Source organism: Phallusia mammillata, chromosome 8, assembly GCF_965637545.1.
Source record: "Phallusia mammillata chromosome 8, kaPhaMamm4.hap1.1, whole genome shotgun sequence".
Taxonomy (NCBI): Eukaryota; Metazoa; Chordata; class Ascidiacea; order Phlebobranchia; family Ascidiidae; genus Phallusia; species Phallusia mammillata.
In genome coordinates, this window is record NC_137259.1 from 8,051,838 (window position 1) to 8,071,536 (window position 19,699).

The 19,699-nt window shown below is 41.0% G+C and overlaps 1 protein-coding gene and 32 non-coding genes across 33 annotated transcripts in view; 1 reads left to right on the forward strand and 32 right to left on the reverse strand.

Moving 5' to 3' along the window:
* Positions 1-2,933: 2,933 nt before the first annotated feature.
* Positions 2,934-19,699, forward strand: part of LOC145204722 (pappalysin-1-like) — a 126,022-nt gene continuing 109,256 nt past the window's right edge. The window contains exons 1-10 of the mRNA XM_080077312.1: positions 2,934-3,385; positions 3,941-4,187; positions 7,823-8,001; positions 8,137-8,309; positions 8,766-8,966; positions 9,280-9,460; positions 9,666-9,793; positions 10,545-10,690; positions 11,565-11,729; positions 12,157-12,285. Coding sequence (XP_079933438.1) covers positions 3,011-3,385; positions 3,941-4,187; positions 7,823-8,001; positions 8,137-8,309; positions 8,766-8,966; positions 9,280-9,460; positions 9,666-9,793; positions 10,545-10,690; positions 11,565-11,729; positions 12,157-12,285 — 1,924 coding nt within the window. The 5' untranslated portion in view covers positions 2,934-3,010. The remainder of the gene's footprint in view (positions 3,386-3,940; positions 4,188-7,822; positions 8,002-8,136; positions 8,310-8,765; positions 8,967-9,279; positions 9,461-9,665; positions 9,794-10,544; positions 10,691-11,564; positions 11,730-12,156; positions 12,286-19,699) is intronic.
* Positions 13,128-13,199, reverse strand: Trnat-agu (transfer RNA threonine (anticodon AGU)). Its single transcript has one exon. It is a non-coding gene; the product is annotated as a tRNA-Thr (tRNA).
* Trnai-uau (transfer RNA isoleucine (anticodon UAU)) lies at positions 13,271-13,360 on the reverse strand. The gene is given in 2 exon segments: positions 13,271-13,306; positions 13,323-13,360. It is a non-coding gene; the product is annotated as a tRNA-Ile (tRNA).
* Positions 13,567-13,656, reverse strand: Trnav-uac (transfer RNA valine (anticodon UAC)). The gene is given in 2 exon segments: positions 13,567-13,602; positions 13,619-13,656. It is a non-coding gene; the product is annotated as a tRNA-Val (tRNA).
* Positions 13,724-13,795, reverse strand: Trnat-cgu (transfer RNA threonine (anticodon CGU)). Its single transcript has one exon. It is a non-coding gene; the product is annotated as a tRNA-Thr (tRNA).
* Positions 13,932-14,005, reverse strand: Trnan-guu (transfer RNA asparagine (anticodon GUU)). The gene has a single exon. It is a non-coding gene; the product is annotated as a tRNA-Asn (tRNA).
* Positions 14,073-14,145, reverse strand: Trnaa-agc (transfer RNA alanine (anticodon AGC)). Its single transcript has one exon. It is a non-coding gene; the product is annotated as a tRNA-Ala (tRNA).
* Positions 14,252-14,323, reverse strand: Trnat-agu (transfer RNA threonine (anticodon AGU)). The gene has a single exon. It is a non-coding gene; the product is annotated as a tRNA-Thr (tRNA).
* Positions 14,395-14,484, reverse strand: Trnav-uac (transfer RNA valine (anticodon UAC)). The gene is given in 2 exon segments: positions 14,395-14,430; positions 14,447-14,484. It is a non-coding gene; the product is annotated as a tRNA-Val (tRNA).
* Trnat-cgu (transfer RNA threonine (anticodon CGU)) lies at positions 14,552-14,623 on the reverse strand. The gene has a single exon. It is a non-coding gene; the product is annotated as a tRNA-Thr (tRNA).
* Positions 14,760-14,833, reverse strand: Trnan-guu (transfer RNA asparagine (anticodon GUU)). The gene has a single exon. It is a non-coding gene; the product is annotated as a tRNA-Asn (tRNA).
* Positions 15,079-15,150, reverse strand: Trnat-agu (transfer RNA threonine (anticodon AGU)). The gene has a single exon. It is a non-coding gene; the product is annotated as a tRNA-Thr (tRNA).
* On the reverse strand, positions 15,222-15,311 carry Trnai-uau (transfer RNA isoleucine (anticodon UAU)). The gene is given in 2 exon segments: positions 15,222-15,257; positions 15,274-15,311. It is a non-coding gene; the product is annotated as a tRNA-Ile (tRNA).
* On the reverse strand, positions 15,523-15,612 carry Trnav-uac (transfer RNA valine (anticodon UAC)). The gene is given in 2 exon segments: positions 15,523-15,558; positions 15,575-15,612. It is a non-coding gene; the product is annotated as a tRNA-Val (tRNA).
* Positions 15,679-15,750, reverse strand: Trnat-cgu (transfer RNA threonine (anticodon CGU)). Its single transcript has one exon. It is a non-coding gene; the product is annotated as a tRNA-Thr (tRNA).
* On the reverse strand, positions 15,884-15,960 carry Trnan-guu (transfer RNA asparagine (anticodon GUU)). Its single transcript has one exon. It is a non-coding gene; the product is annotated as a tRNA-Asn (tRNA).
* On the reverse strand, positions 16,192-16,263 carry Trnat-agu (transfer RNA threonine (anticodon AGU)). Its single transcript has one exon. It is a non-coding gene; the product is annotated as a tRNA-Thr (tRNA).
* On the reverse strand, positions 16,426-16,497 carry Trnat-cgu (transfer RNA threonine (anticodon CGU)). The gene has a single exon. It is a non-coding gene; the product is annotated as a tRNA-Thr (tRNA).
* Trnan-guu (transfer RNA asparagine (anticodon GUU)) lies at positions 16,634-16,707 on the reverse strand. The gene has a single exon. It is a non-coding gene; the product is annotated as a tRNA-Asn (tRNA).
* On the reverse strand, positions 16,775-16,847 carry Trnaa-agc (transfer RNA alanine (anticodon AGC)). The gene has a single exon. It is a non-coding gene; the product is annotated as a tRNA-Ala (tRNA).
* On the reverse strand, positions 16,954-17,025 carry Trnat-agu (transfer RNA threonine (anticodon AGU)). The gene has a single exon. It is a non-coding gene; the product is annotated as a tRNA-Thr (tRNA).
* On the reverse strand, positions 17,097-17,186 carry Trnav-uac (transfer RNA valine (anticodon UAC)). The gene is given in 2 exon segments: positions 17,097-17,132; positions 17,149-17,186. It is a non-coding gene; the product is annotated as a tRNA-Val (tRNA).
* Positions 17,254-17,325, reverse strand: Trnat-cgu (transfer RNA threonine (anticodon CGU)). Its single transcript has one exon. It is a non-coding gene; the product is annotated as a tRNA-Thr (tRNA).
* Positions 17,462-17,535, reverse strand: Trnan-guu (transfer RNA asparagine (anticodon GUU)). Its single transcript has one exon. It is a non-coding gene; the product is annotated as a tRNA-Asn (tRNA).
* Positions 17,781-17,852, reverse strand: Trnat-agu (transfer RNA threonine (anticodon AGU)). The gene has a single exon. It is a non-coding gene; the product is annotated as a tRNA-Thr (tRNA).
* On the reverse strand, positions 17,924-18,013 carry Trnai-uau (transfer RNA isoleucine (anticodon UAU)). The gene is given in 2 exon segments: positions 17,924-17,959; positions 17,976-18,013. It is a non-coding gene; the product is annotated as a tRNA-Ile (tRNA).
* Trnav-uac (transfer RNA valine (anticodon UAC)) lies at positions 18,225-18,314 on the reverse strand. Its single transcript is given in 2 exon segments — positions 18,225-18,260; positions 18,277-18,314. It is a non-coding gene; the product is annotated as a tRNA-Val (tRNA).
* On the reverse strand, positions 18,381-18,452 carry Trnat-cgu (transfer RNA threonine (anticodon CGU)). The gene has a single exon. It is a non-coding gene; the product is annotated as a tRNA-Thr (tRNA).
* Trnan-guu (transfer RNA asparagine (anticodon GUU)) lies at positions 18,586-18,662 on the reverse strand. Its single transcript has one exon. It is a non-coding gene; the product is annotated as a tRNA-Asn (tRNA).
* Positions 18,894-18,965, reverse strand: Trnat-agu (transfer RNA threonine (anticodon AGU)). The gene has a single exon. It is a non-coding gene; the product is annotated as a tRNA-Thr (tRNA).
* Positions 19,037-19,126, reverse strand: Trnav-uac (transfer RNA valine (anticodon UAC)). Its single transcript is given in 2 exon segments — positions 19,037-19,072; positions 19,089-19,126. It is a non-coding gene; the product is annotated as a tRNA-Val (tRNA).
* Trnat-cgu (transfer RNA threonine (anticodon CGU)) lies at positions 19,194-19,265 on the reverse strand. The gene has a single exon. It is a non-coding gene; the product is annotated as a tRNA-Thr (tRNA).
* Positions 19,402-19,475, reverse strand: Trnan-guu (transfer RNA asparagine (anticodon GUU)). Its single transcript has one exon. It is a non-coding gene; the product is annotated as a tRNA-Asn (tRNA).

Below are 19,699 nucleotides of genomic sequence, written 5' to 3' on the forward strand. Positions count from 1 at the left end.
CATGCAACACCTTATAGATGACATATCCACTATTAATTTTAGTTTTACCACCTTGCTTTACTAGTCTGAAAATCACTCCCAAAACACGTATAGTTTAAAGTGACCGCTAGCCTGCTCCAACCATTTTTCGACAGAGCATAAGCATAGAACGCATATTCATGCTATGAAACTGACTGCACTGTTGGAAATTGATGTGTATAATGTAACAAAACTTTAACAAACACATAAAAGCATGATTTTAAAGTCATTGAATCAATATAGTCATAAATTTTGATTTTGTAAATAACTTAAAAAGTTGATCTGATTGAAGAAAACCGTAATGATTTTTGAAATCAGCACCCCAAAATTAGTCAATATCAGTTTTAACATTAAAGACACCAAAAATTGTGTTGGCCAGTGATTCTATTTCAGTAAAGAACAGGATCAAACATTTGTAGGTCATTTATAGGCTTGCACAACACTGACAATCCCCTCATGCACATTTCACTACTGTCAATTTTGGAGGAAAAGTACAATCCATAACACGAATGAGCAACAAGTAGGTCAACTTCATTCGTCATTGAATTTAATTGCAACGAAAGGGTATAGAAAATGCAAATGGAAAATAGAACGAGGTCGGGGAAAGTAGATCTAATCGCGTTTTAATATACACGCCTTAAGTATTGATTTTGAGTTTGTAGTCCATAAATTAAAATGCACACAGCTTAAACAAGTATGCCGTTTAATATTTTGATTGCACAGACCACACTATGCAAAAGGCTTATTTATAAGTTTTTGCAATCGCAATCTATTGTCAGCAGGACTAAATATTAAGCACAATTGCCTACCAAACTATATCGACATTTTTTTACGTTCTTAGCTAAAAGCCAAATAAATTGCATTTGTAGTCAATGCTCAAAGCACAACTGTTGTCCAAAAAAAAGTTCGACAATCCCATTTTTTGATATTTGGTATTGTATTAAAGTTAAATATCCGACCTTCAAACTCAAAACCTTGCATTTTGTTTATTCTTTGTTTAACAAGTTATGTAAACCACGAATGCCATCAGAGAATACTTGCCAAAAATGCAGTTAGCATTTCCTGATTGGGTTTAACGTGCAACGACCGTCACGCTATGTGCTGTGTTGATTTTGGACGGATTACAGTTTACAAAGTTGGCATCCAGTTTCGGTAGCCAAGCTCGCAGCGGAGTTTCTGTGGTTAATTTTCATGGAGCAGGTTTCAGCGGCATTTAAAAATACCAAGAACCGTGTGTTTTTGGATTTTTTTTCTTGTATCATTTACAACACGAATACGTAAGGATATTAACACATACAATTTTTTTTTATGTATTTATTAAACGCCTAATTGTCATTGCGTTTTAAAACCCATCTTAGCCACAGCAAAAATTAATTTTCAGTAAAGCAATTTTTATTTTGCTTTATTTTCGGGTTTTGCCTTAAATAAAACCTTGTTGTTTTTTTACACCGTAAACGCTTTTAGCAATAACGAATCTTAAGACTTATGAATAAAAGTTGGGAACATTCAAGTAGTAGTTTCGGAAACAACAAATTTCGTTATACCCACATGGTGTTTTAAGTTGTCGCGTTTGCAGTTCTTATTACGTGACTGAATCACGACACCGTTACATTCATTTATCTTCCCGCAATCTTGTAATTCGCCATCACTGGCTTGGAAATCATCGTGCGTGGTCTCTTAAGCCGCAGGAATGTTTCTCAGTGTAAAGATTGATTGCAACTAGATCTTGTTGCCACCTCGAGTTGTATTGTTAACAGTATACTCTTATTTAATAACATTGGAAAGGCCGCTGGAAGGAAAGAAAACTTTGATGGTTATGGACATCAATATAACATATTTATATGACGGCTTTGACATGTTTTCAGGTACCAATTGTCATCCATAACGATTTGACAACAACAAAGGAAAGTTATGTTGACCACGGCTTCACAAATGAACTTCAATGCCACCTGAAACTGTAATTGTTTCCAAGTATCTAAAACTGGCAACTTTTGACAGTAGTTAGGAATGTTTTAAGTCAATTAAATGTCACACATCTGTTTGAGTCAAAACCGAAACAGGCCTTTCAAGCTTGTCACAAAACACACGTGCTCAAAACAACAAATTTGTGGCAGACAGAGAAAAAACGCCCGTCGCGTGTTTTTGATTGTGAAGGAAAACAGCTGATAACCAATTCCGCGCCTTTTTTGCTCTGCTCTCAAGTTAGCATAGGGGTCAGTAGATGTTAAGCGCCAGGAAAGTCATTTGCCAGAGGTCTATTCAAGTGGCTGAGCTGAAGACGCGGCCTTGATTGAATCTCGAGGCTCCTTAAGCTTTGGTTGATAGAAACCCCAGTTAAACTAACTCGATTAAAGAGATCAATACGACTGGATCTTAAGAGGTTTGGCTAAAGCACCTGACTCATTACTTTCACTCTGCTGTCTCGAGAAGAGCATTTTCCGGTAGATTTTTTCTAATGGTTAAGATTGCTACTGTATTACGATGTTTTGCTGCCCATTTTGCTCCTAATTGGCTATTTGTTAGTTTGTTCTAAAATACTTTGTGTTCGTTACTCATCATTGCGCAGAAGATTATGTGACGCTACAATCAAATTCGAACCTGTGTTGTGCCGCACCCATGTTTTTCTTTCAGGTTTCTTCTGATGACCGTTGGTTCAATTGTTGTTTGATTTGATTATATTTTCAATGTGGGAATTATCAAAGACCAAGTTTTGAATTTTTAAAGACTAAGTACGACAAGGTTTATTGAGAATGTTAAGTTAAGTAGCGCACTGCATAAAGCCGAAATAGTTACGATGGGAAATGTGCACATGTAGTGAAAAATCTCGATCTTATGTTATATAACATTGCATGATTATGTAAATTATAAAATATGCGAATTTGTTGGTTAACGTTTTTATGTCATAATTAGGTTTGGTAAATAAAATAAATAAAAACTCTGACTTGTACAACATTACCAGTTGTCAACAATAATTTTATCCACACGACAAGTCATGTCGTTACGTCACATATATTACGTCACGGTCTTCATGATGATGTGTTTCTCTAATATCGATCCTCTGATTAAAGTTTTGCCGGGTACTGTAAAGGAATCAACCACTGCAGAAGTTGCAAGATATGGAATATTTGATATCCAGACAACGTTTAGTGGATTTGCGTGTGCAAGAGTGCTTAGGGAAAGTCGTGGACGTCGCCAAGTTAGCCATAAACGGAAACGAAGACTTCGCCAACGTCGAAGGTTAGAGCTCTTGTCCACTTCAAAGGCGTACAGGGATTGGGAAGAGGCAAAGATGCACTTTGCTACACAGAATGAGGAACCGTGCTTCACTGAGATACTGTCCGAAGAAAAATCAGCCAAACGCTTTCAGGTATATACAACAAATTAAGCATTTATCACATGTTATGCATTGGGACAGTAAACAAAATACGCTATGCCACATCATTAAATGGCAACGGTTCAAAATCAAAAGTAACAGAATAGAACATGGAAACGACTGATTTTGTCAACAAACAAATTTTACGCAAGCCCAAAAAATAAAGCTATATAAGTCGAAAGCTGCATGTTGATTTTTAGTTTACACATTTCACGCAAACTAAAGTATGCGCGTGTCTTCCAAATCCAGATTTCAGGGTGATTAGTCATGAGATAAACAAACTTGTCCGGATGTTGTGCGGTGTATATTATCGCGCTTTAAAGTATTTGAGTGGTATATGTATATTTGCACAAGGGAACTATTACTTTCGTAAATATTTTTTTCTGAAAAGAACGTATTTTCTATAAACATAGTTTTAAAACCTGTTTCTTTTGCTTTAAATATTATGTTTTGTGTTTTCGTAACGCTGGTGTTCTGAAAATAAATGTTTACCATAAATTACCTCAACCATGTCAGGACATAAGTCTTATCGATAACTAATATTTTCAGGAATACAATCAAGAGTCTAATAGGCCACATCCTCCAAAGCGTGGTAGAGCGAAGCGCGATCTTTCCAATCGGGAAATGAGCGATGACGTAACTTCCTCGTCATTGTACCTGACAGGTCGCGGCCCTCTTTCTTCAGCTCTGGAAAGCGCGTCATATTTGATGGAGGGTAACGGAGTTTTGTCAGCTTTTACCATCGAGACGTGGATAAAATCTGATGGCGGACAGAAGAACCCTGCCTCAGTTGTTGGTAAGCTTTATTTCCGATCTTCACACCTGCGTTGTATACAGACACTCGCCCTATACATAATAGGTTTAGCGAGGTCCTAATATAGAGTATAGCGAGATTCGCACATCTTGTTATCCGTTCAATTTATGTCACAAATGTTTTTGCCGCCTACCTTCGCAACTACATTTTTTTTACATTTGTTAACATGGCGTATTTCAAAAGACTTAAAAAACTCTTTTCGTTATGTGCGATTTTTTAGAAACAAGGGAATATACTACTGTATTTTATGTTAGGATTTAATATTTGCTCAAAGCGTATTCTATGCTTGACCGAACGTTTAAACCGAGTGTCAAAAACACCCAACAGCAAATCCCGAACCTGGTACCTGATCGCCGTAGTCTTAACCTTTCAGTGACCTGCATCCAAAGAATCAGGGGAGTCGTAGGTAACTCGCGTTGGAAGTTGAAAGACAAATTTTCGATGTAATCTAGTTGGCCGAATGACCCCCCCTTCTCGAGGTGATATATACTCGTTTCCAAATTCGGCCACATCTACCATTTGCAGATTTCAATTTGGTGTTTGCAAAGGCGGTGATGGGTGATAGCATCTGCTCTTAACGGTTGTCAGCCGACGGGGTATCACACCATCAATTTCTGACCGAGATATGGGAAACGGTGATGGTGCCGATTTCCTAACGAACATAAGCAATTTCGCTGATAGTATTTAAATAAACTTGGTACGATGTATTGGCCAAGCCACCACTGTTATACGCAATGGTTTAAAACTCAAAGGTTTTATGCCAGCATATAAGAAAGTTGAAACAAAACATTTTGCAACTTTGTGCTTAACATTTTTCTGTGAAGTTACTTGTTACTTTGGCAGTTTATTTGCCATTAGTTTGAAGTAAGCCCTGTGGCAAATTTGGGTAGACCCTCCTTTTTGTCAACTTTTCGGAGTAATCCGGATGCTTTTATTATCAATCATTAGGAAATTTCCAATTACCAGCTGAAATACGAGTGATCAGCTGACGCGTAACCCAACGTTGCATGTCGCAGGTGTCTTAGGGTTTTGGGGTAGTGGGGTCAGTGTTTGCACAGCCCCAGACTCAAAATGTTGACCGCGTGTCGTTTCCCTTTTGCCCCACCCCTCCCTGTAGTGAACAACGCCCACAAATTGTCACGCAGATGACACCTGATCGGCTGGGAACAAATGCACGCTGTATTGCTGTTACGACTACGCCACACCCGCTGTTGCACCCATGTAAATATACATAACTCACCTTATCATGGGAGCAATACAAAGTAAAGTTATATCGCATAAACAGTTTGCAATGTGGTAACGGTATATTTTGAATAATATACTCTCGTTTGAATGTTATTGAATCGACGTAAAAGTTCTGGGTTGTCATTACCAAACTGGATCAGATATAATACTGACCTAATCGGTTTCCAACTTCCGTTACGGATGAGCCAATGTAGCTAAGACGGTAGCCTTGGCGTAGGCTTGCGCCATTATTTGGAACATCAACAGGCTCTGGGCTTTTGTAGTCTGTTTGCAACGTAACTCACATTTTACGCTCGACTTTGTTTACACAAGTTGTGCTATTTTTGTACTAATAGGTTTTGTTCAAGCACCTCTTACCTATGTAGCATAGAAAATCTTTTGTTACAAATGCAAATACGAAATACCGACGATCCCCTTTAAGCCGGGTCGTTGTGTTTTGCTTGGCCTGCGTGCGTAAACATTAGGGCGTGCGTGTAAATTCTAACAAACCACAACGTAATTTAATATTGCCGTGGTAATGAAGGTTCGTCAATCTGTTTAAAATCAACCAGATCCAACCCTTTCTGACAATGTACGAGTTCAAACACAACTGTACCCGAGATTTTTTGCCGCATTACTGGCCGTTAGTTGCGGTCGACGGTCTATAAGTGGATGATGCACCGTAGAACGTTTCTCCTTATCTGAAGTGGCGTTATCTCCACTGCATCACCTGTTAACGTCCGCATCAAACGCCCTACAAATTGATATGAAACAAACACCGTGCGATTGCTCATATATCGGCTAAAGTTAGCTCTCAGATGAAGGTGGTGTTTACCAAAATAAAATAATACGCGTATTATTTTAAACACGCTTTTTTATTTTACTAGCGTTCGCCAGTGTGTCCGCTGTGCAGTGTGCACGAAAAAAGTGTCGCCGCTTGACGCGCACGTCTATACATCAACAAAAGTGTAAAACTCATGTTTCCTTTTGACTATGTCACAAATTTCTTCTCGCACCAGCTTCTAAAACCTATTTAAGCAAATTGTTTAATGGATGGTGCCAACACATATGTTCGTGGTAGCTTAAATTTACCTTTGTTGCATTTGGGTATATGGTGATGATACTGTATATATTGTTTATACTATAGGGCTATAGGCAATGGTGCAATTGGGCATACTTAACATATTACAAACATCTACTGCAGGCTTTGCAGTGTGTTGTGAAGGATTTAATTTCACGTTTATCGATCCAATCTTTAATTGAATTGTGCGAATCCTAAGACGAAATGCAAATGCGTTGCTCAGTCTCTGCAGCATGTCGTACTAATTGCAACAGCTTCGTTTTAGTTTGAAAACAAATGTTTGCTATCGATTTTGTCTATGTCACACATACGTCACAACCAATGATGTTCTTACCACGTAGCCTAGTTAAAATGAACTGTTGACCCTAACATTTATCACAAACATAGACGGCAAATTTTGAAAACACTATAGTTCGTCACAAGGTTTGAAGTAACAGAAGTCGAACTAAAGGAGAAACAAAATATTCTTGTAATTTAAAGGACAAATAACGTTGCTTGGTGTTCTTTTTGGTAATTCATGTAGAAAACTTTGTCTCTTGTATCTTAGCAAATTCCAGCATACAAGTGCCATGCAACATTTTTCACGTAGCAGTCAAAACAGTGACAAGTGCGGTAGAGGTGGGCGCACATCAACCAAGACGAACTATGACTAGGGAATTCGTATCACTTCCGAAGTCAAACAACGCGTCAAAATATTCCCACAAGTCTAGCCATCACCAATCTTAGCCACGCGAAAAGCGACAGGATTTGACTAACCATTAAACCCCATCCGAGCGTCCATAACAACGATTACGCCGTCATCGCCAGGCCATTTGAACCGCTCACGTATGTAAAACGCATCAGTGCGCTTGTTTCACTTCATATTATCCATGTTATCAAAATGTTGGATTCCCAATATTTTTAGGCTTTGAAAGGGAAGCTGTATCGTGCCTATGTATCGTGCGAAGCGGCCTTGCTTACCCCACAATACGAATGCCGCTGAATGTGGGCTCCACGCGCCGCTAGCTGTGTTATGTTGCTTTGTTATCTGCACAGGGTCATCATGCCTTTGATGATTATGATTCGACTGCATTGTAGACTTTTTCCCCAATTTTGAAAAAAAACCACTCCATTCAAACCATATGTATCAAAGTTCGATGTTTTGGTCACACAATATATTCACACCAAAAACTCTTTATGTCAATTAGGTAGAAAGAATTGATCAAATCCACAATAGCAAATGTAATTTGCAAGTCACAGTTTTTTAAGTCTTGTACTAAGTCTTGTTTGTAACCGAACAGCGAAACACCTAAAAAGACGTATACTTTGGTAGAAATGAACGGGTATGATTGTGAAGATACATCGCGAAGGGTTCGACTATGGACACTTGGAATAAAAGACCAGAATTATGGGTCCGATCTCTGTTCTGTCATGTACGCCAAGATGTACTCGCATAATGGAAGGTTCAGTACCAATCTTGCCTCACCGTTTTGCTTGAAACTGGACACATGGGTTAGTAAGTCATGCCTTATATGCAGTTGTTAATCTTAAAACGTGTTGCAGGTATTGCACTTTTAGCCTTTCTGCAAAAAGTGTAAGACCAACGTAAAGAGTTGTCTGAAAAATTTTATGGTCACCATTTTGCAGACACATGTAGCTGCAACGTACGATGGTTTATCGCTTCGTCTGCTTGTGAACGGCATAACAGTGTCAGCGGCACCGGCTGAAATCGTGACATCTATGCATTCCGAGCTTAACAACGCCTCCATGTGTCTACAGCTGACAGTTGGCTGTCGATTTGATGGATCACATTGTTACAGGTATATTTTTCTCTGAAAATGTGCGTTATATTGGAAAACGAATAGTTCAAACATTTGAATAACTAATTAAGAATATTCTAAGCACTTGACTCACATTGCAGTCAAAAATCCTAATCGGTATTCGTACTGAGGATCATCTTGGTATCGAACGCTGTAAAAAATATTTGCGTGTTGCTTATGGGTACATGTGTATTAAATGACGATTTTTAAACCCATTATTAAATCAACTTTGTAACTTTAAAAAGCAATATTTAACTTAGTTTGATGGGCGCGCTTTCGTAAACTTGTTTCAATTTTCTTTTCTCCTAACCATGACGTGGCGTTACTTAAGTTTGGTTGCGGTCGAAGTACGTATATCGTTGCAATAAGATATGTATATCGTTGCAATAAGATATGTAGATACTATAAGAGATATAACAACTATATCCTGATCTTTAACTGTTATGTTTTGAATAGAGGGCTGATAGACAATCTTCGATTGAGCAACACGTCAAAAAGTCAACAACTCATCAAGCAGGGAATGTACAGTTCCACAACAGATGACTTTCTGATGAAAAACTTCAGCGAATTTACCACCGCAGAGTGGGATGTTTCGCCAGACAACGTTGTTAAGGCATTTTTAATCGATGATAATGCACCAACTGCACGCCAGTACAGGTTTGTATTTAAAAGTGTTTTTCTCGTTTGAGATTTTAATCATTCAAATTTAATCAATCAATTTTTTTTTTTTTAATCTCATATTTGAAATTATCCTGGTGGATTTAACACTTTAGAAATGCTAAACACATAAAAACTTAGATCTCAGCGGTAAAAACACGATGAAGGGTTAAAACGGTGTATTTATAATTTTACTGGTCTTGGTGGAACAGTTACTTTTAAAAAAAAACACAGAAGAGACGCATAACAGAAACGTGTTGTTACAATGTTACCTAACTAAGCCGTTATATGACCGGTGGACTGGCAATTTTAGATATCACTCGGTTTTGGCGCCCCCATGTGGCAAGACGGTGTGCGACAATCCGGAAGTGGCGCTCACCTACGCCACTCAATGGAGTTTACGAAAACCTAAAAGCGTTCGTTATCGGTTGGTGAACGTAAGCAATGACGACGGGTCAAATCCAATGATCTCTGAGGAGGAAACAACCAGACAGGTATTATTTCTATTGAACTATTATCGCAGTGTTGTTGTAGTGTTGCATATTTGCAAGGTTTTGTGAAGAACATGTTTTTTTTCGGAAAAGGCTTTCCTAAACTTCACCAAATCAAATCCTGCTACAACTCATTTCAAAATCCGTTTGTGAAAAAGGTTCATATTTTCTGTAGATTGCTATTTAAAAAAAAAATCTTTTTAACCAGCACAACTATCTCAACACGATTTTTGAGCGCTACAACATCACGTGGTTGAAGGAAGTTGTGCACGTGACCAATACGTCACTGAGGCGAAAAACTATCGAATGTGACTCCAATGAAGTTGGAAGTGTAAAGTAAGGAGATGTTACTATCCTATCCATTTGGTGATTGAATTTGAATGTGTTATTTGCCGCCAGCCTTTGCTAGCACAAAGCATTTTGTCGTGTCTTGTCTGTATATGGCCTAGTATGTTTTTTCAGTCGTCAAATAGCGTTTGGTGATTATTTGCGCACCTTAAGAAGTTGTGCGCTCTGAAGTGCTTGCCACAATGCGAAAAGTTACTGACATTATTATGTTGCATGTTGACCTCTAGACTTGTTTTAATCCACTTTAAACGATTAGGTCTGAGGAGAACCAGATGCGTTTCGATTTTTATTTATTCCGTATTGCATATCACATATCTGATATTAAATATATATACAAATATTAAATTGGTTCATATTTTCTTAAACTGTGTCCCTTAGTTTTTAATCCTTTATTTTTTGATAGAATCCATAAGAAGTAACATCTTAATGATATGACAGAATCGAAATTAGTTTTCGTACTACAAGCATCACTCACTTCACACAACGTCACACGTGCAGTGTAGAGCGCTACAAAACGGCCATATAAAAAGCCGCTGATCACATAACGCTTTTCACACGGGGCCGAGCGCTCTGAAGGCATAAACGCCGTTTGTAAATACAAGCAACACTGTCTGTAACAAAGTATAAGTTACTATGCAACCTCATATTGTTTCCTTACAAATAAGAACTGGCAAAATAATACATATAAATATATATGTAAACAGTTGTATAACTTATAAATCATTTTTGTATGTTCTAGGGCAGACCTATCGGTGACGGAATACAAGAAGACATTAAACGTGGACAACAAGCATCATCTGAGCGTTTTCTTCGCCAACTGGACGAACCCTAATTCGATTGGCATGGCGACTTTTCCCTGGGATAAGGAAGTGTTTACTGTGCAAGGTGAGAAGGGAAATTTGCCATACTGGTAGTCAATGATTAATTACAGACGCAAAAATTGAAAACTCAAACCCACCCCCTGCCCTGTTATGTGTTTTGCAAAATCATGGTTCATATAACTCAAATAAACATCGCTCTAACTAATGTTGTATGCATTGTTCTATGCTCTAAGTTTAATACATCATATGGGACTTTCGCTATCTATCACCAAAAAAAAACTCCTGGAAAAGTTGTGGGAAAGTTTGTTTGGTGGAAAGTGCTGTGCGTTACATCTGTCTGCGTTGTAATTTATATTCTCAAAATTGTGTTTAGTTGTGGTTTGGTCCTTTGTGAGTGTTATCTTTGGTGTAGCGGAATGATCTTGAACATGCACAACAAGATAAATGGTACCACTTTAGCGAGGTGTTTATTGATCGCCAGCTTGATCTCAATTAATATTTGATAAGTCGGCTATTTGCCGTCTGAGTTTTGTACTGTTGTTTTTGGTAGGTTAAAAGTTTTTAACAAGTTATTTGATTTGTATTCGACGAATCCTTACAAACCAAATAAATATCATCTAATACCTACAAACGTTTTAGTAATTTGTGAAAGGTTGTACATCCACTTCAGCAAACTGAAGTTTACACTATTCTCAAGGATGTTTTTTTTTGAAAAAAATTCATTTTAAAATCGCTAGTTTAAAGTAGGGGGGCAATTTTATTGATTGGTAATTGAATGTCATTTACATACAATTAGTTAAGAAATCTAAGTTCAAAAACGTGCGGAATAAAAAACTGATTTTAAGAGGCTGGATCTACGATTATAAAACCATTTACTTTCTCCATTAAAATTGATTGCAATGCCGACCTGGCCTCAAGTACGTGTATTGCGAATACAGGAGGAACTGTGGTGCAACTAAAACCGTACGAGGGCGCCAGTGAGATGGCAGGGATTATTCATGAGCTTGGACATAACCTTGGATTACTTCATGTTCATCATGGCCTAAGGAGGGATGTAAATTGCAACAGCGACTGCGTCGAGATGGAACCATCGATGCTTAAAGGTACGTGGGTGTATCTTTAAAAGGAAAGTTCGAAGTTTTTTTTATCTAACAGTCACTAATACATACTTTGTGCAGGTCTCTCACACCCCTCGTAAGTGGACTGTAAATAATAAAACAAAAATGACTGCAATGAAATGAAACACAGTACCCAATCAATCGAATTATTTTGGCCTAAATATTAGGATATGCATAAGATTAGCCATTTTACATAACGAGGTTTCAAAAGCCACGAATCGTCTTGAGCCCCTTGAGGTTATCAAACTTAGCTCTAGATTCCCACACACTGAATAAAAGTTGGTCCGGTATAACTCATTGTCTTCTGATGGTATTTCTGCCATACACATGTAAAGTAGATTAGTTTGGCTTACGTTTCACAAGTCATCGACATATATTTGTAAACATAAAATTTATATTCCCTCATGTGCAGGCGACTTGTGCTTGGATACTAACCCAACCCCAATCAACACAATGTGTAATGATCCAGTGACCAACCATGACCATTGCGGCTATGCTCATTTCTCCAACACGCCCTACACCAACTTCATGAGTTACGCAGGTATAGTTTTTCTGTATTTTTTTGGATAGCTAGAATCTGAGCATTAGAACGCCAAATCGAATCACAGTTTATCAAGCCAAATACTGCGGCAGCATATTACGGCGTGATTTTTTGTACATGCAGTGCCTATTGGAAATTAAAATACGTATATATTTCATAGAGTTGACAGTCGTGATAAGTTTGTGTAAGATGGAGTTCAAAAAAGGTATTCAGTGAAAACAAGATTGTTGTAAAAAGTTTAAAGAAGAAAGAGACATGTCCTCATTTTGTGATTCTCGCAATACATGTATGGTTAAGATTGGTTGACGTAAAGCCCGAAACCAGGATTCATTGAATGCGAAACAGACGCATCGTTACTATACGCTAGTTTTGGGCGCATGTGCGGTCTAATGTTTTTCACTAGTTAACCCCGGTCAATTGTTTCCAAACTGTCGGCAGAAAGTAATCAGTTTGAAAAACTGTCAAAACTTTTTTGATACGACGCAAGTTGTTCAAACACTTGTTGTTTTCTTTGTTTGGAAAACAAAAATCTTTTAAGACGTCCCTGGGTGGGCTCGAACCACCAACCTTAACGCGCTAACCGATTGCGCCACAGAGACGTACGAGTGTTTTTGGATTAATTTGCAATAAGAAAGTGGCAACAATGAAATTCGCAATGAAGAAAAGTGGAGAGGCCGGGCATCGATCCCGCTATCTCGCTCATGCTAAGCGCGCGCTCTACCATCTGAGCTACATCCCCGTCGAGTGTTTAGTGAGGTCTACGCGAGTTTGCGCAATAGTTCCAGAGTGTTGTAAAAAGAGAAAGGAAAAAACTTCCAGATATGGCATGCTTGTTAAAAAAGAGGCGCCACTGGGGATCGAACCCAGGATCTCCTGTTTACTAGGCTGGCGCTTTACCACTAAGCCATGGCGCCGGGAATGAGTTGCTGTTGGTACATTTGGTTCACAATCTTGCCAGTTTTGAGTTGGCCTCAAAGAAAAGGTTTGCTCCAGGTGAGGCTAGAACTCACAACCTCCGCATGTCTCTGTAACGGTTGTATAAGTACGGCGCGCTAACCGATTGCGCCACTGGAGCTGTGATTTGTACGAAAAGCTGATACTTCAAAGCATGCTTGCTGTTAGGTTTTTAGCAAAATGATAATTGCCTCCAGCGAGGTTTGAACTCGCTACCCCTGGTTTACGAGACGAGTGCTCTACCACTGAGGTATAGAAACACTTTACGGATGGACTACATTTGGTTCACAATCTTACCACTTTTAAGTTGGCCTCAAAGAAAAGGTTTGCTCCAGGTGAGGCTCGAACTCACAACCTCCGCATATCTCCGTAACTGTTGTGTAAGTACGGCGCGCTAACCGATTGCGCCACTGGAGCTGTGATTTGTACGAAAAGCTGATGCTTCAAAGCATGCTTGCTGTTAGGTTTTTAGCAAAATGATGATTGCCTCCAGCGAGGTTTGAACTCGCGACCCCTGGTTTACGAGACCAGTGCTCTACCACTGAGCAATAGAGACACTTTTCTGATAGACTGCACACTTGGCCGATTAATGTGATCTGAAAATGTTTACTTTGCAAAACTGTCATGATACGACGCAAGTTGTCCAAAAACTTCCGTGTGTTCTTTGTTTGGAAAACAAAAATCTTCTAACACGTCCCTGGGTGGGCTCGAACCACCAACCTTTCGGTTAACAGCCGAACGCGCTAACCGATTGCGCCACAGAGACGTACGAGTGATTTTGGATTAATTTCCAATCAGAAAGTGGCAACAATGAAATTCGGAATGAAGAAAAGTGGAGATGCCGGGCATCGATCCCGGTACCTCGCGCATGCTAAGCGCGCGCTCTACCATCTGAGCTACATCCCTGTCGTCGAGTGTTTAGTGAGGTCTACGCGAGTTTGCGCAATAGTTCCAGAGTGTTGTAAAAAGAGAAAGGAAAAAACTTCCAGATATGGCATGCTTGTTAAAAAAGAGACGCCACTGGGGATCGAACCCAGGATCTCCTGTTTACTAGGCTGGCGCTTTACCACTAAGCCATGGCGCCGGGAATGAGTTGCTGTTGGTACATTTGGTTCACAATCTTGCCAGTTTTGAGTTGGCCTCAAAGAAAAGGTTTGCTCCAGGTGAGGCTAGAACTCACAGCCACCGCATATCTACGTAACTGTTGTGTAAGTACGGCGCGCTAACCGATTGCGCCACTGGAGCTGTGATTTGTACGAAAAGCTGATACTTCAAAGCATGCTTGCTGTTAGGTTTTTAGCAAAATGATGATTGCCTCCAGCGAGGTTTGAACTCGCGACCCCTGGTTTACGAGACGAGTGCTCTACCACTGAGCTATAGAGACACTTTTCTGATAGACTGCACACTTGGCCGATTAATGTGATCTGAAAATGTTTACTTTGCAAAACTGTCATGATACGACGCAAGTTGTCCCAAAACTTCCGTGTTTTCTTTGTTTGGAAAACAAAAATCTTCTAACACGTCCCTGGGTGGGCTCGAACCACCAACCTTTCGGTTAACAGCCGAACGCGCTAACCGATTGCGCCACAGAGACGTACGAGTGATTTTGGATTAATTTCCAATCAGAAAGTGGCAACAATGAAATTCGGAATGAAGGAAAGTGGAGATGTCGGGCATCGATCCCGGTACCTCGCGCATGCTAAGCGCGCGGGCTACCATGTGAGCTACATCCCCGCCGAATGTTTGGTGAGGTTTACGCGAGTTTACGCAATGGTTCCAAAATGTTGTAAAAAGAGAAAGGAAAAAAAACTTTCAGATATGGCATGCTTGTTCAAAAAGAGGCGCCACTGGGGATCGAACCCAGGATCTTCTGTTTACTAGACAGGCGCTTTACCACTAAGCCATGGCGCCAGGGATGTGTTGCTGTTGGTACATTTGGTTCACAATATTACCAGTTTTAAGTTGGCCTCAAAAAAAAGGTTTGCTCCAGGTGAGGCTCGAACTCACAACCTCCGCATGTCTCCGTAACTGTTGTATAAGTACGGCGCGCTAACCGATTGCGCCACTGCAGCTGTGATTTGTACGAAAAGCTGATACTTCAAAGCATGCTTGCTGTTAGGTTTTTAGCAAAATGATAACTTAATTGTCTCCAGCGAGGTTTGAACTCGCGACCCGTGGTTTACGAGACGTTTGCTCTACCACTGAGGTATAGAGACACTTTACGGATAGACTACATTTGGTTCACAATCTTACCACTTTTAAGTTGGCCTCAAAGAAAAGGTTTGCTCCAGGTGAGGCTCGAACTCACAACCTCCGCATATCTCCGTAACTGTTGTGTAAGTACGGCGCGCTAACCGATTGCGCCACTGGAGCTGTGATTTGTACGAAAAGCTGATACTCAAAGCATGCTTGCTGTTAGGTTTTTATCAAAATGATGATTGCCTCCAGCGAGGTTTGAACTCGCGACCCCTGGTTTACGAGACCAGTGCTCTACCACTGAGCTATAGAGACACTTTTCTGATAGACAGCACACTTGGCCGATTAATCTGATCTGAAAATGTTTACTTTGAAAAACTGTCATGATACGACGCAAGTTGTCCCAAAACTTCCGTGTTTTCTTTGTTTGCAAAACAAAAATCTTCTACGTCCTCCCTGGGTGGGCTCGAACCACCAACCTTTCGGTTAACAGCCGAACGCTCTAACCGATTGCGCCACAGAGACGTACGAGTGATTTTGGATTAATTTCCAATCAGAAAGTGGCAACAATGAAATTCGGAATGAAGAAAGGTGGAGATGCCGGGCAGCGATCCCGGTACCTCGCGCTCTACCATCTGAGCTACATCCCTGTCGTCGAGTGTTTAGTGAGGTCTACGCGAGTTTGCGCAATAGTTCCAGAGTGTTGTAAAAAGAGAAAGGAAAAAACTTCCAGATATGGCATGCTTGTTAAAAAAGAGGCGCCACTGGGGATCGAACCCAGGATCTCCTGTTTACTAGGCTGGCGCTTTACCACTAAGCCATGGCGCCGGGAATGAGTTGCTGTTGGTACATTTGGTTCACCTCCGCATATCTCCGTAACTGTTGTGTAAGTACGGCGCGCTAACCGATTGCGCCACTGGAGCTGTGATTTGTACGAAAAGCTGATGCTTCAAAGCATGCTTGCTGTTAGGTTTTTAGCAAAATGATGATTGCCTCCAGCGAGGTTTGAACTCGCGACCCCTGGTTTACGAGACCAGTGCTCTACCACTGAGCAATAGAGACACTTTTCTGATAGACTGCACACTTGGCCGATTAATGTGATCTGAAAATGTTTACTTTGCAAAACTGTCATGATACGACGCAAGTTGTCCAAAAACTTCCGTGTGTTCTTTGTTTGGAAAACAAAAATCTTCTAACACGTCCCTGGGTGGGCTCGAACCACCAACCTTTCGGTTAACAGCCGAACGCGCTAACCGATTGCGCCACAGAGACGTACGAGTGATTTTGGATTAATTTCCAATCAGAAAGTGGCAACAATGAAATTCGGAATGAAGAAAAGTGGAGATGCCGGGCATCGATCCCGGTACCTCGCGCATGCTAAGCGCGCGCTCTACCATCTGAGCTACATCCCTGTCGTCGAGTGTTTAGTGAGGTCTACGCGAGTTTGCGCAATAGTTCCAGAGTGTTGTAAAAAGAGAAAGGAAAAAACTTCCAGATATGGCATGCTTGTTAAAAAAGAGACGCCACTGGGGATCGAACCCAGGATCTCCTGTTTACTAGGCTGGCGCTTTACCACTAAGCCATGGCGCCGGGAATGAGTTGCTGTTGGTACATTTGGTTCACAATCTTGCCAGTTTTGAGTTGGCCTCAAAGAAAAGGTTTGCTCCAGGTGAGGCTAGAACTCACAGCCACCGCATATCTACGTAACTGTTGTGTAAGTACGGCGCGCTAACCGATTGCGCCACTGGAGCTGTGATTTGTACGAAAAGCTGATACTTCAAAGCATGCTTGCTGTTAGGTTTTTAGCAAAATGATGATTGCCTCCAGCGAGGTTTGAACTCGCGACCCCTGGTTTACGAGACGAGTGCTCTACCACTGAGCTATAGAGACACTTTTCTGATAGACTGCACACTTGGCCGATTAATGTGATCTGAAAATGTTTACTTTGCAAAACTGTCATGATACGACGCAAGTTGTCCCAAAACTTCCGTGTTTTCTTTGTTTGGAAAACAAAAATCTTCTAACACGTCCCTGGGTGGGCTCGAACCACCAACCTTTCGGTTAACAGCCGAACGCGCTAACCGATTGCGCCACAGAGACGTACGAGTGATTTTGGATTAATTTCCAATCAGAAAGTGGCAACAATGAAATTCGGAATGAAGGAAAGTGGAGATGTCGGGCATCGATCCCGGTACCTCGCGCATGCTAAGCGCGCGGGCTACCATGTGAGCTACATCCCCGCCGAATGTTTGGTGAGGTTTACGCGAGTTTACGCAATGGTTCCAAAATGTTGTAAAAAGAGAAAGGAAAAAAAACTTTCAGATATGGCATGCTTGTTCAAAAAGAGGCGCCACTGGGGATCGAACCCAGGATCTTCTGTTTACTAGACAGGCGCTTTACCACTAAGCCATGGCGCCAGGGATGTGTTGCTGTTGGTACATTTGGTTCACAATATTACCAGTTTTAAGTTGGCCTCAAAAAAAAGGTTTGCTCCAGGTGAGGCTCGAACTCACAACCTCCGCATGTCTCCGTAACTGTTGTATAAGTACGGCGCGCTAACCGATTGCGCCACTGCAGCTGTGATTTGTACGAAAAGCTGATACTTCAAAGCATGCTTGCTGTTAGGTTTTTAGCAAAATGATAACTTAATTGTCTCCAGCGAGGTTTGAACTCGCGACCCGTGGTTTACGAGACGTTTGCTCTACCACTGAGGTATAGAGACACTTTACGGATAGACTACATTTGGTTCACAATCTTACCACTTTTAAGTTGGCCTCAAAGAAAAGGTTTGCTCCAGGTGAGGCTCGAACTCACAACCTCCGCATATCTCCGTAACTGTTGTGTAAGTACGGCGCGCTAACCGATTGCGCCACTGGAGCTGTGATTTGTACGAAAAGCTGATACTCAAAGCATGCTTGCTGTTAGGTTTTTATCAAAATGATGATTGCCTCCAGCGAGGTTTGAACTCGCGACCCCTGGTTTACGAGACCAGTGCTCTACCACTGAGCTATAGAGACACTTTTCTGATAGACAGCACACTTGGCCGATTAATCTGATCTGAAAATGTTTACTTTGAAAAACTGTCATGATACGACGCAAGTTGTCCCAAAACTTCCGTGTTTTCTTTGTTTGCAAAACAAAAATCTTCTACGTCCTCCCTGGGTGGGCTCGAACCACCAACCTTTCGGTTAACAGCCGAACGCTCTAACCGATTGCGCCACAGAGACGTACGAGTGATTTTGGATTAATTTCCAATCAGAAAGTGGCAACAATGAAATTCGGAATGAAGAAAGGTGGAGATGCCGGGCAGCGATCCCGGTACCTCGCGCTCTACCATCTGAGCTACATCCCTGTCGTCGAGTGTTTAGTGAGGTCTACGCGAGTTTGCGCAATAGTTCCAGAGTGTTGTAAAAAGAGAAAGGAAAAAACTTCCAGATATGGCATGCTTGTTAAAAAAGAGGCGCCACTGGGGATCGAACCCAGGATCTCCTGTTTACTAGGCTGGCGCTTTACCACTAAGCCATGGCGCCGGGAATGAGTTGCTGTTGGTACATTTGGTTCACAATCTTGCCAGTTTTGAGTTGGCCTCAAAGAAAAGGTTTGCTCCAGGTGAGGCTAGAACTCACAGCCTCCGCATATCTACGTAACTGTTGTGTAAGTACGGCGCGCTAACCGATTGCGCCACTGGAGCTGTGATTTGTACGAAAAGCTGATACTTCAAAGCATGCTTGCTGTTAGGTTTTTAGCAAAATGATGATTGCCTCCAGCGAGGTTTGAACTCGCGACCCCTGGTTTACGAGACCAGTGCTCTACCACTGAGCTATAGAGACACTTTTCTGATAGACTGCACACTTGGCCGATTAATGTGATCTGAAAATGTTTACTTTGCAAAACTGTCATGATACGACGCAAGTTGTCCCAAAACTTCCGTGTTTTCTTTGTTTGGAAAACAAAAATCTTCTAACACGTCCCTGGGTGGGCTCGAACCACCAACCTTTCGGTTAACAGCCGAACGCGCTAACCGATTGCGCCACAGAGACGTACGAGTGATTTTGGATTAATTTCCAATCAGAAAGTGGCAACAATGAAATTCGGAATGAAGGAAAGTGGAGATGTCGGGCATCGATCCCGGTACCTCGCGCATGCTAAGCGCGCGCTCTACCATCTGAGCTACATCCCCGCCGAATGTTTGGTGAGGTTTACGCTAGTTTACGCAATGGTTCCAAAATGTTGTAAAAAGAGAAAGGAAAAAAAACTTTCAGAT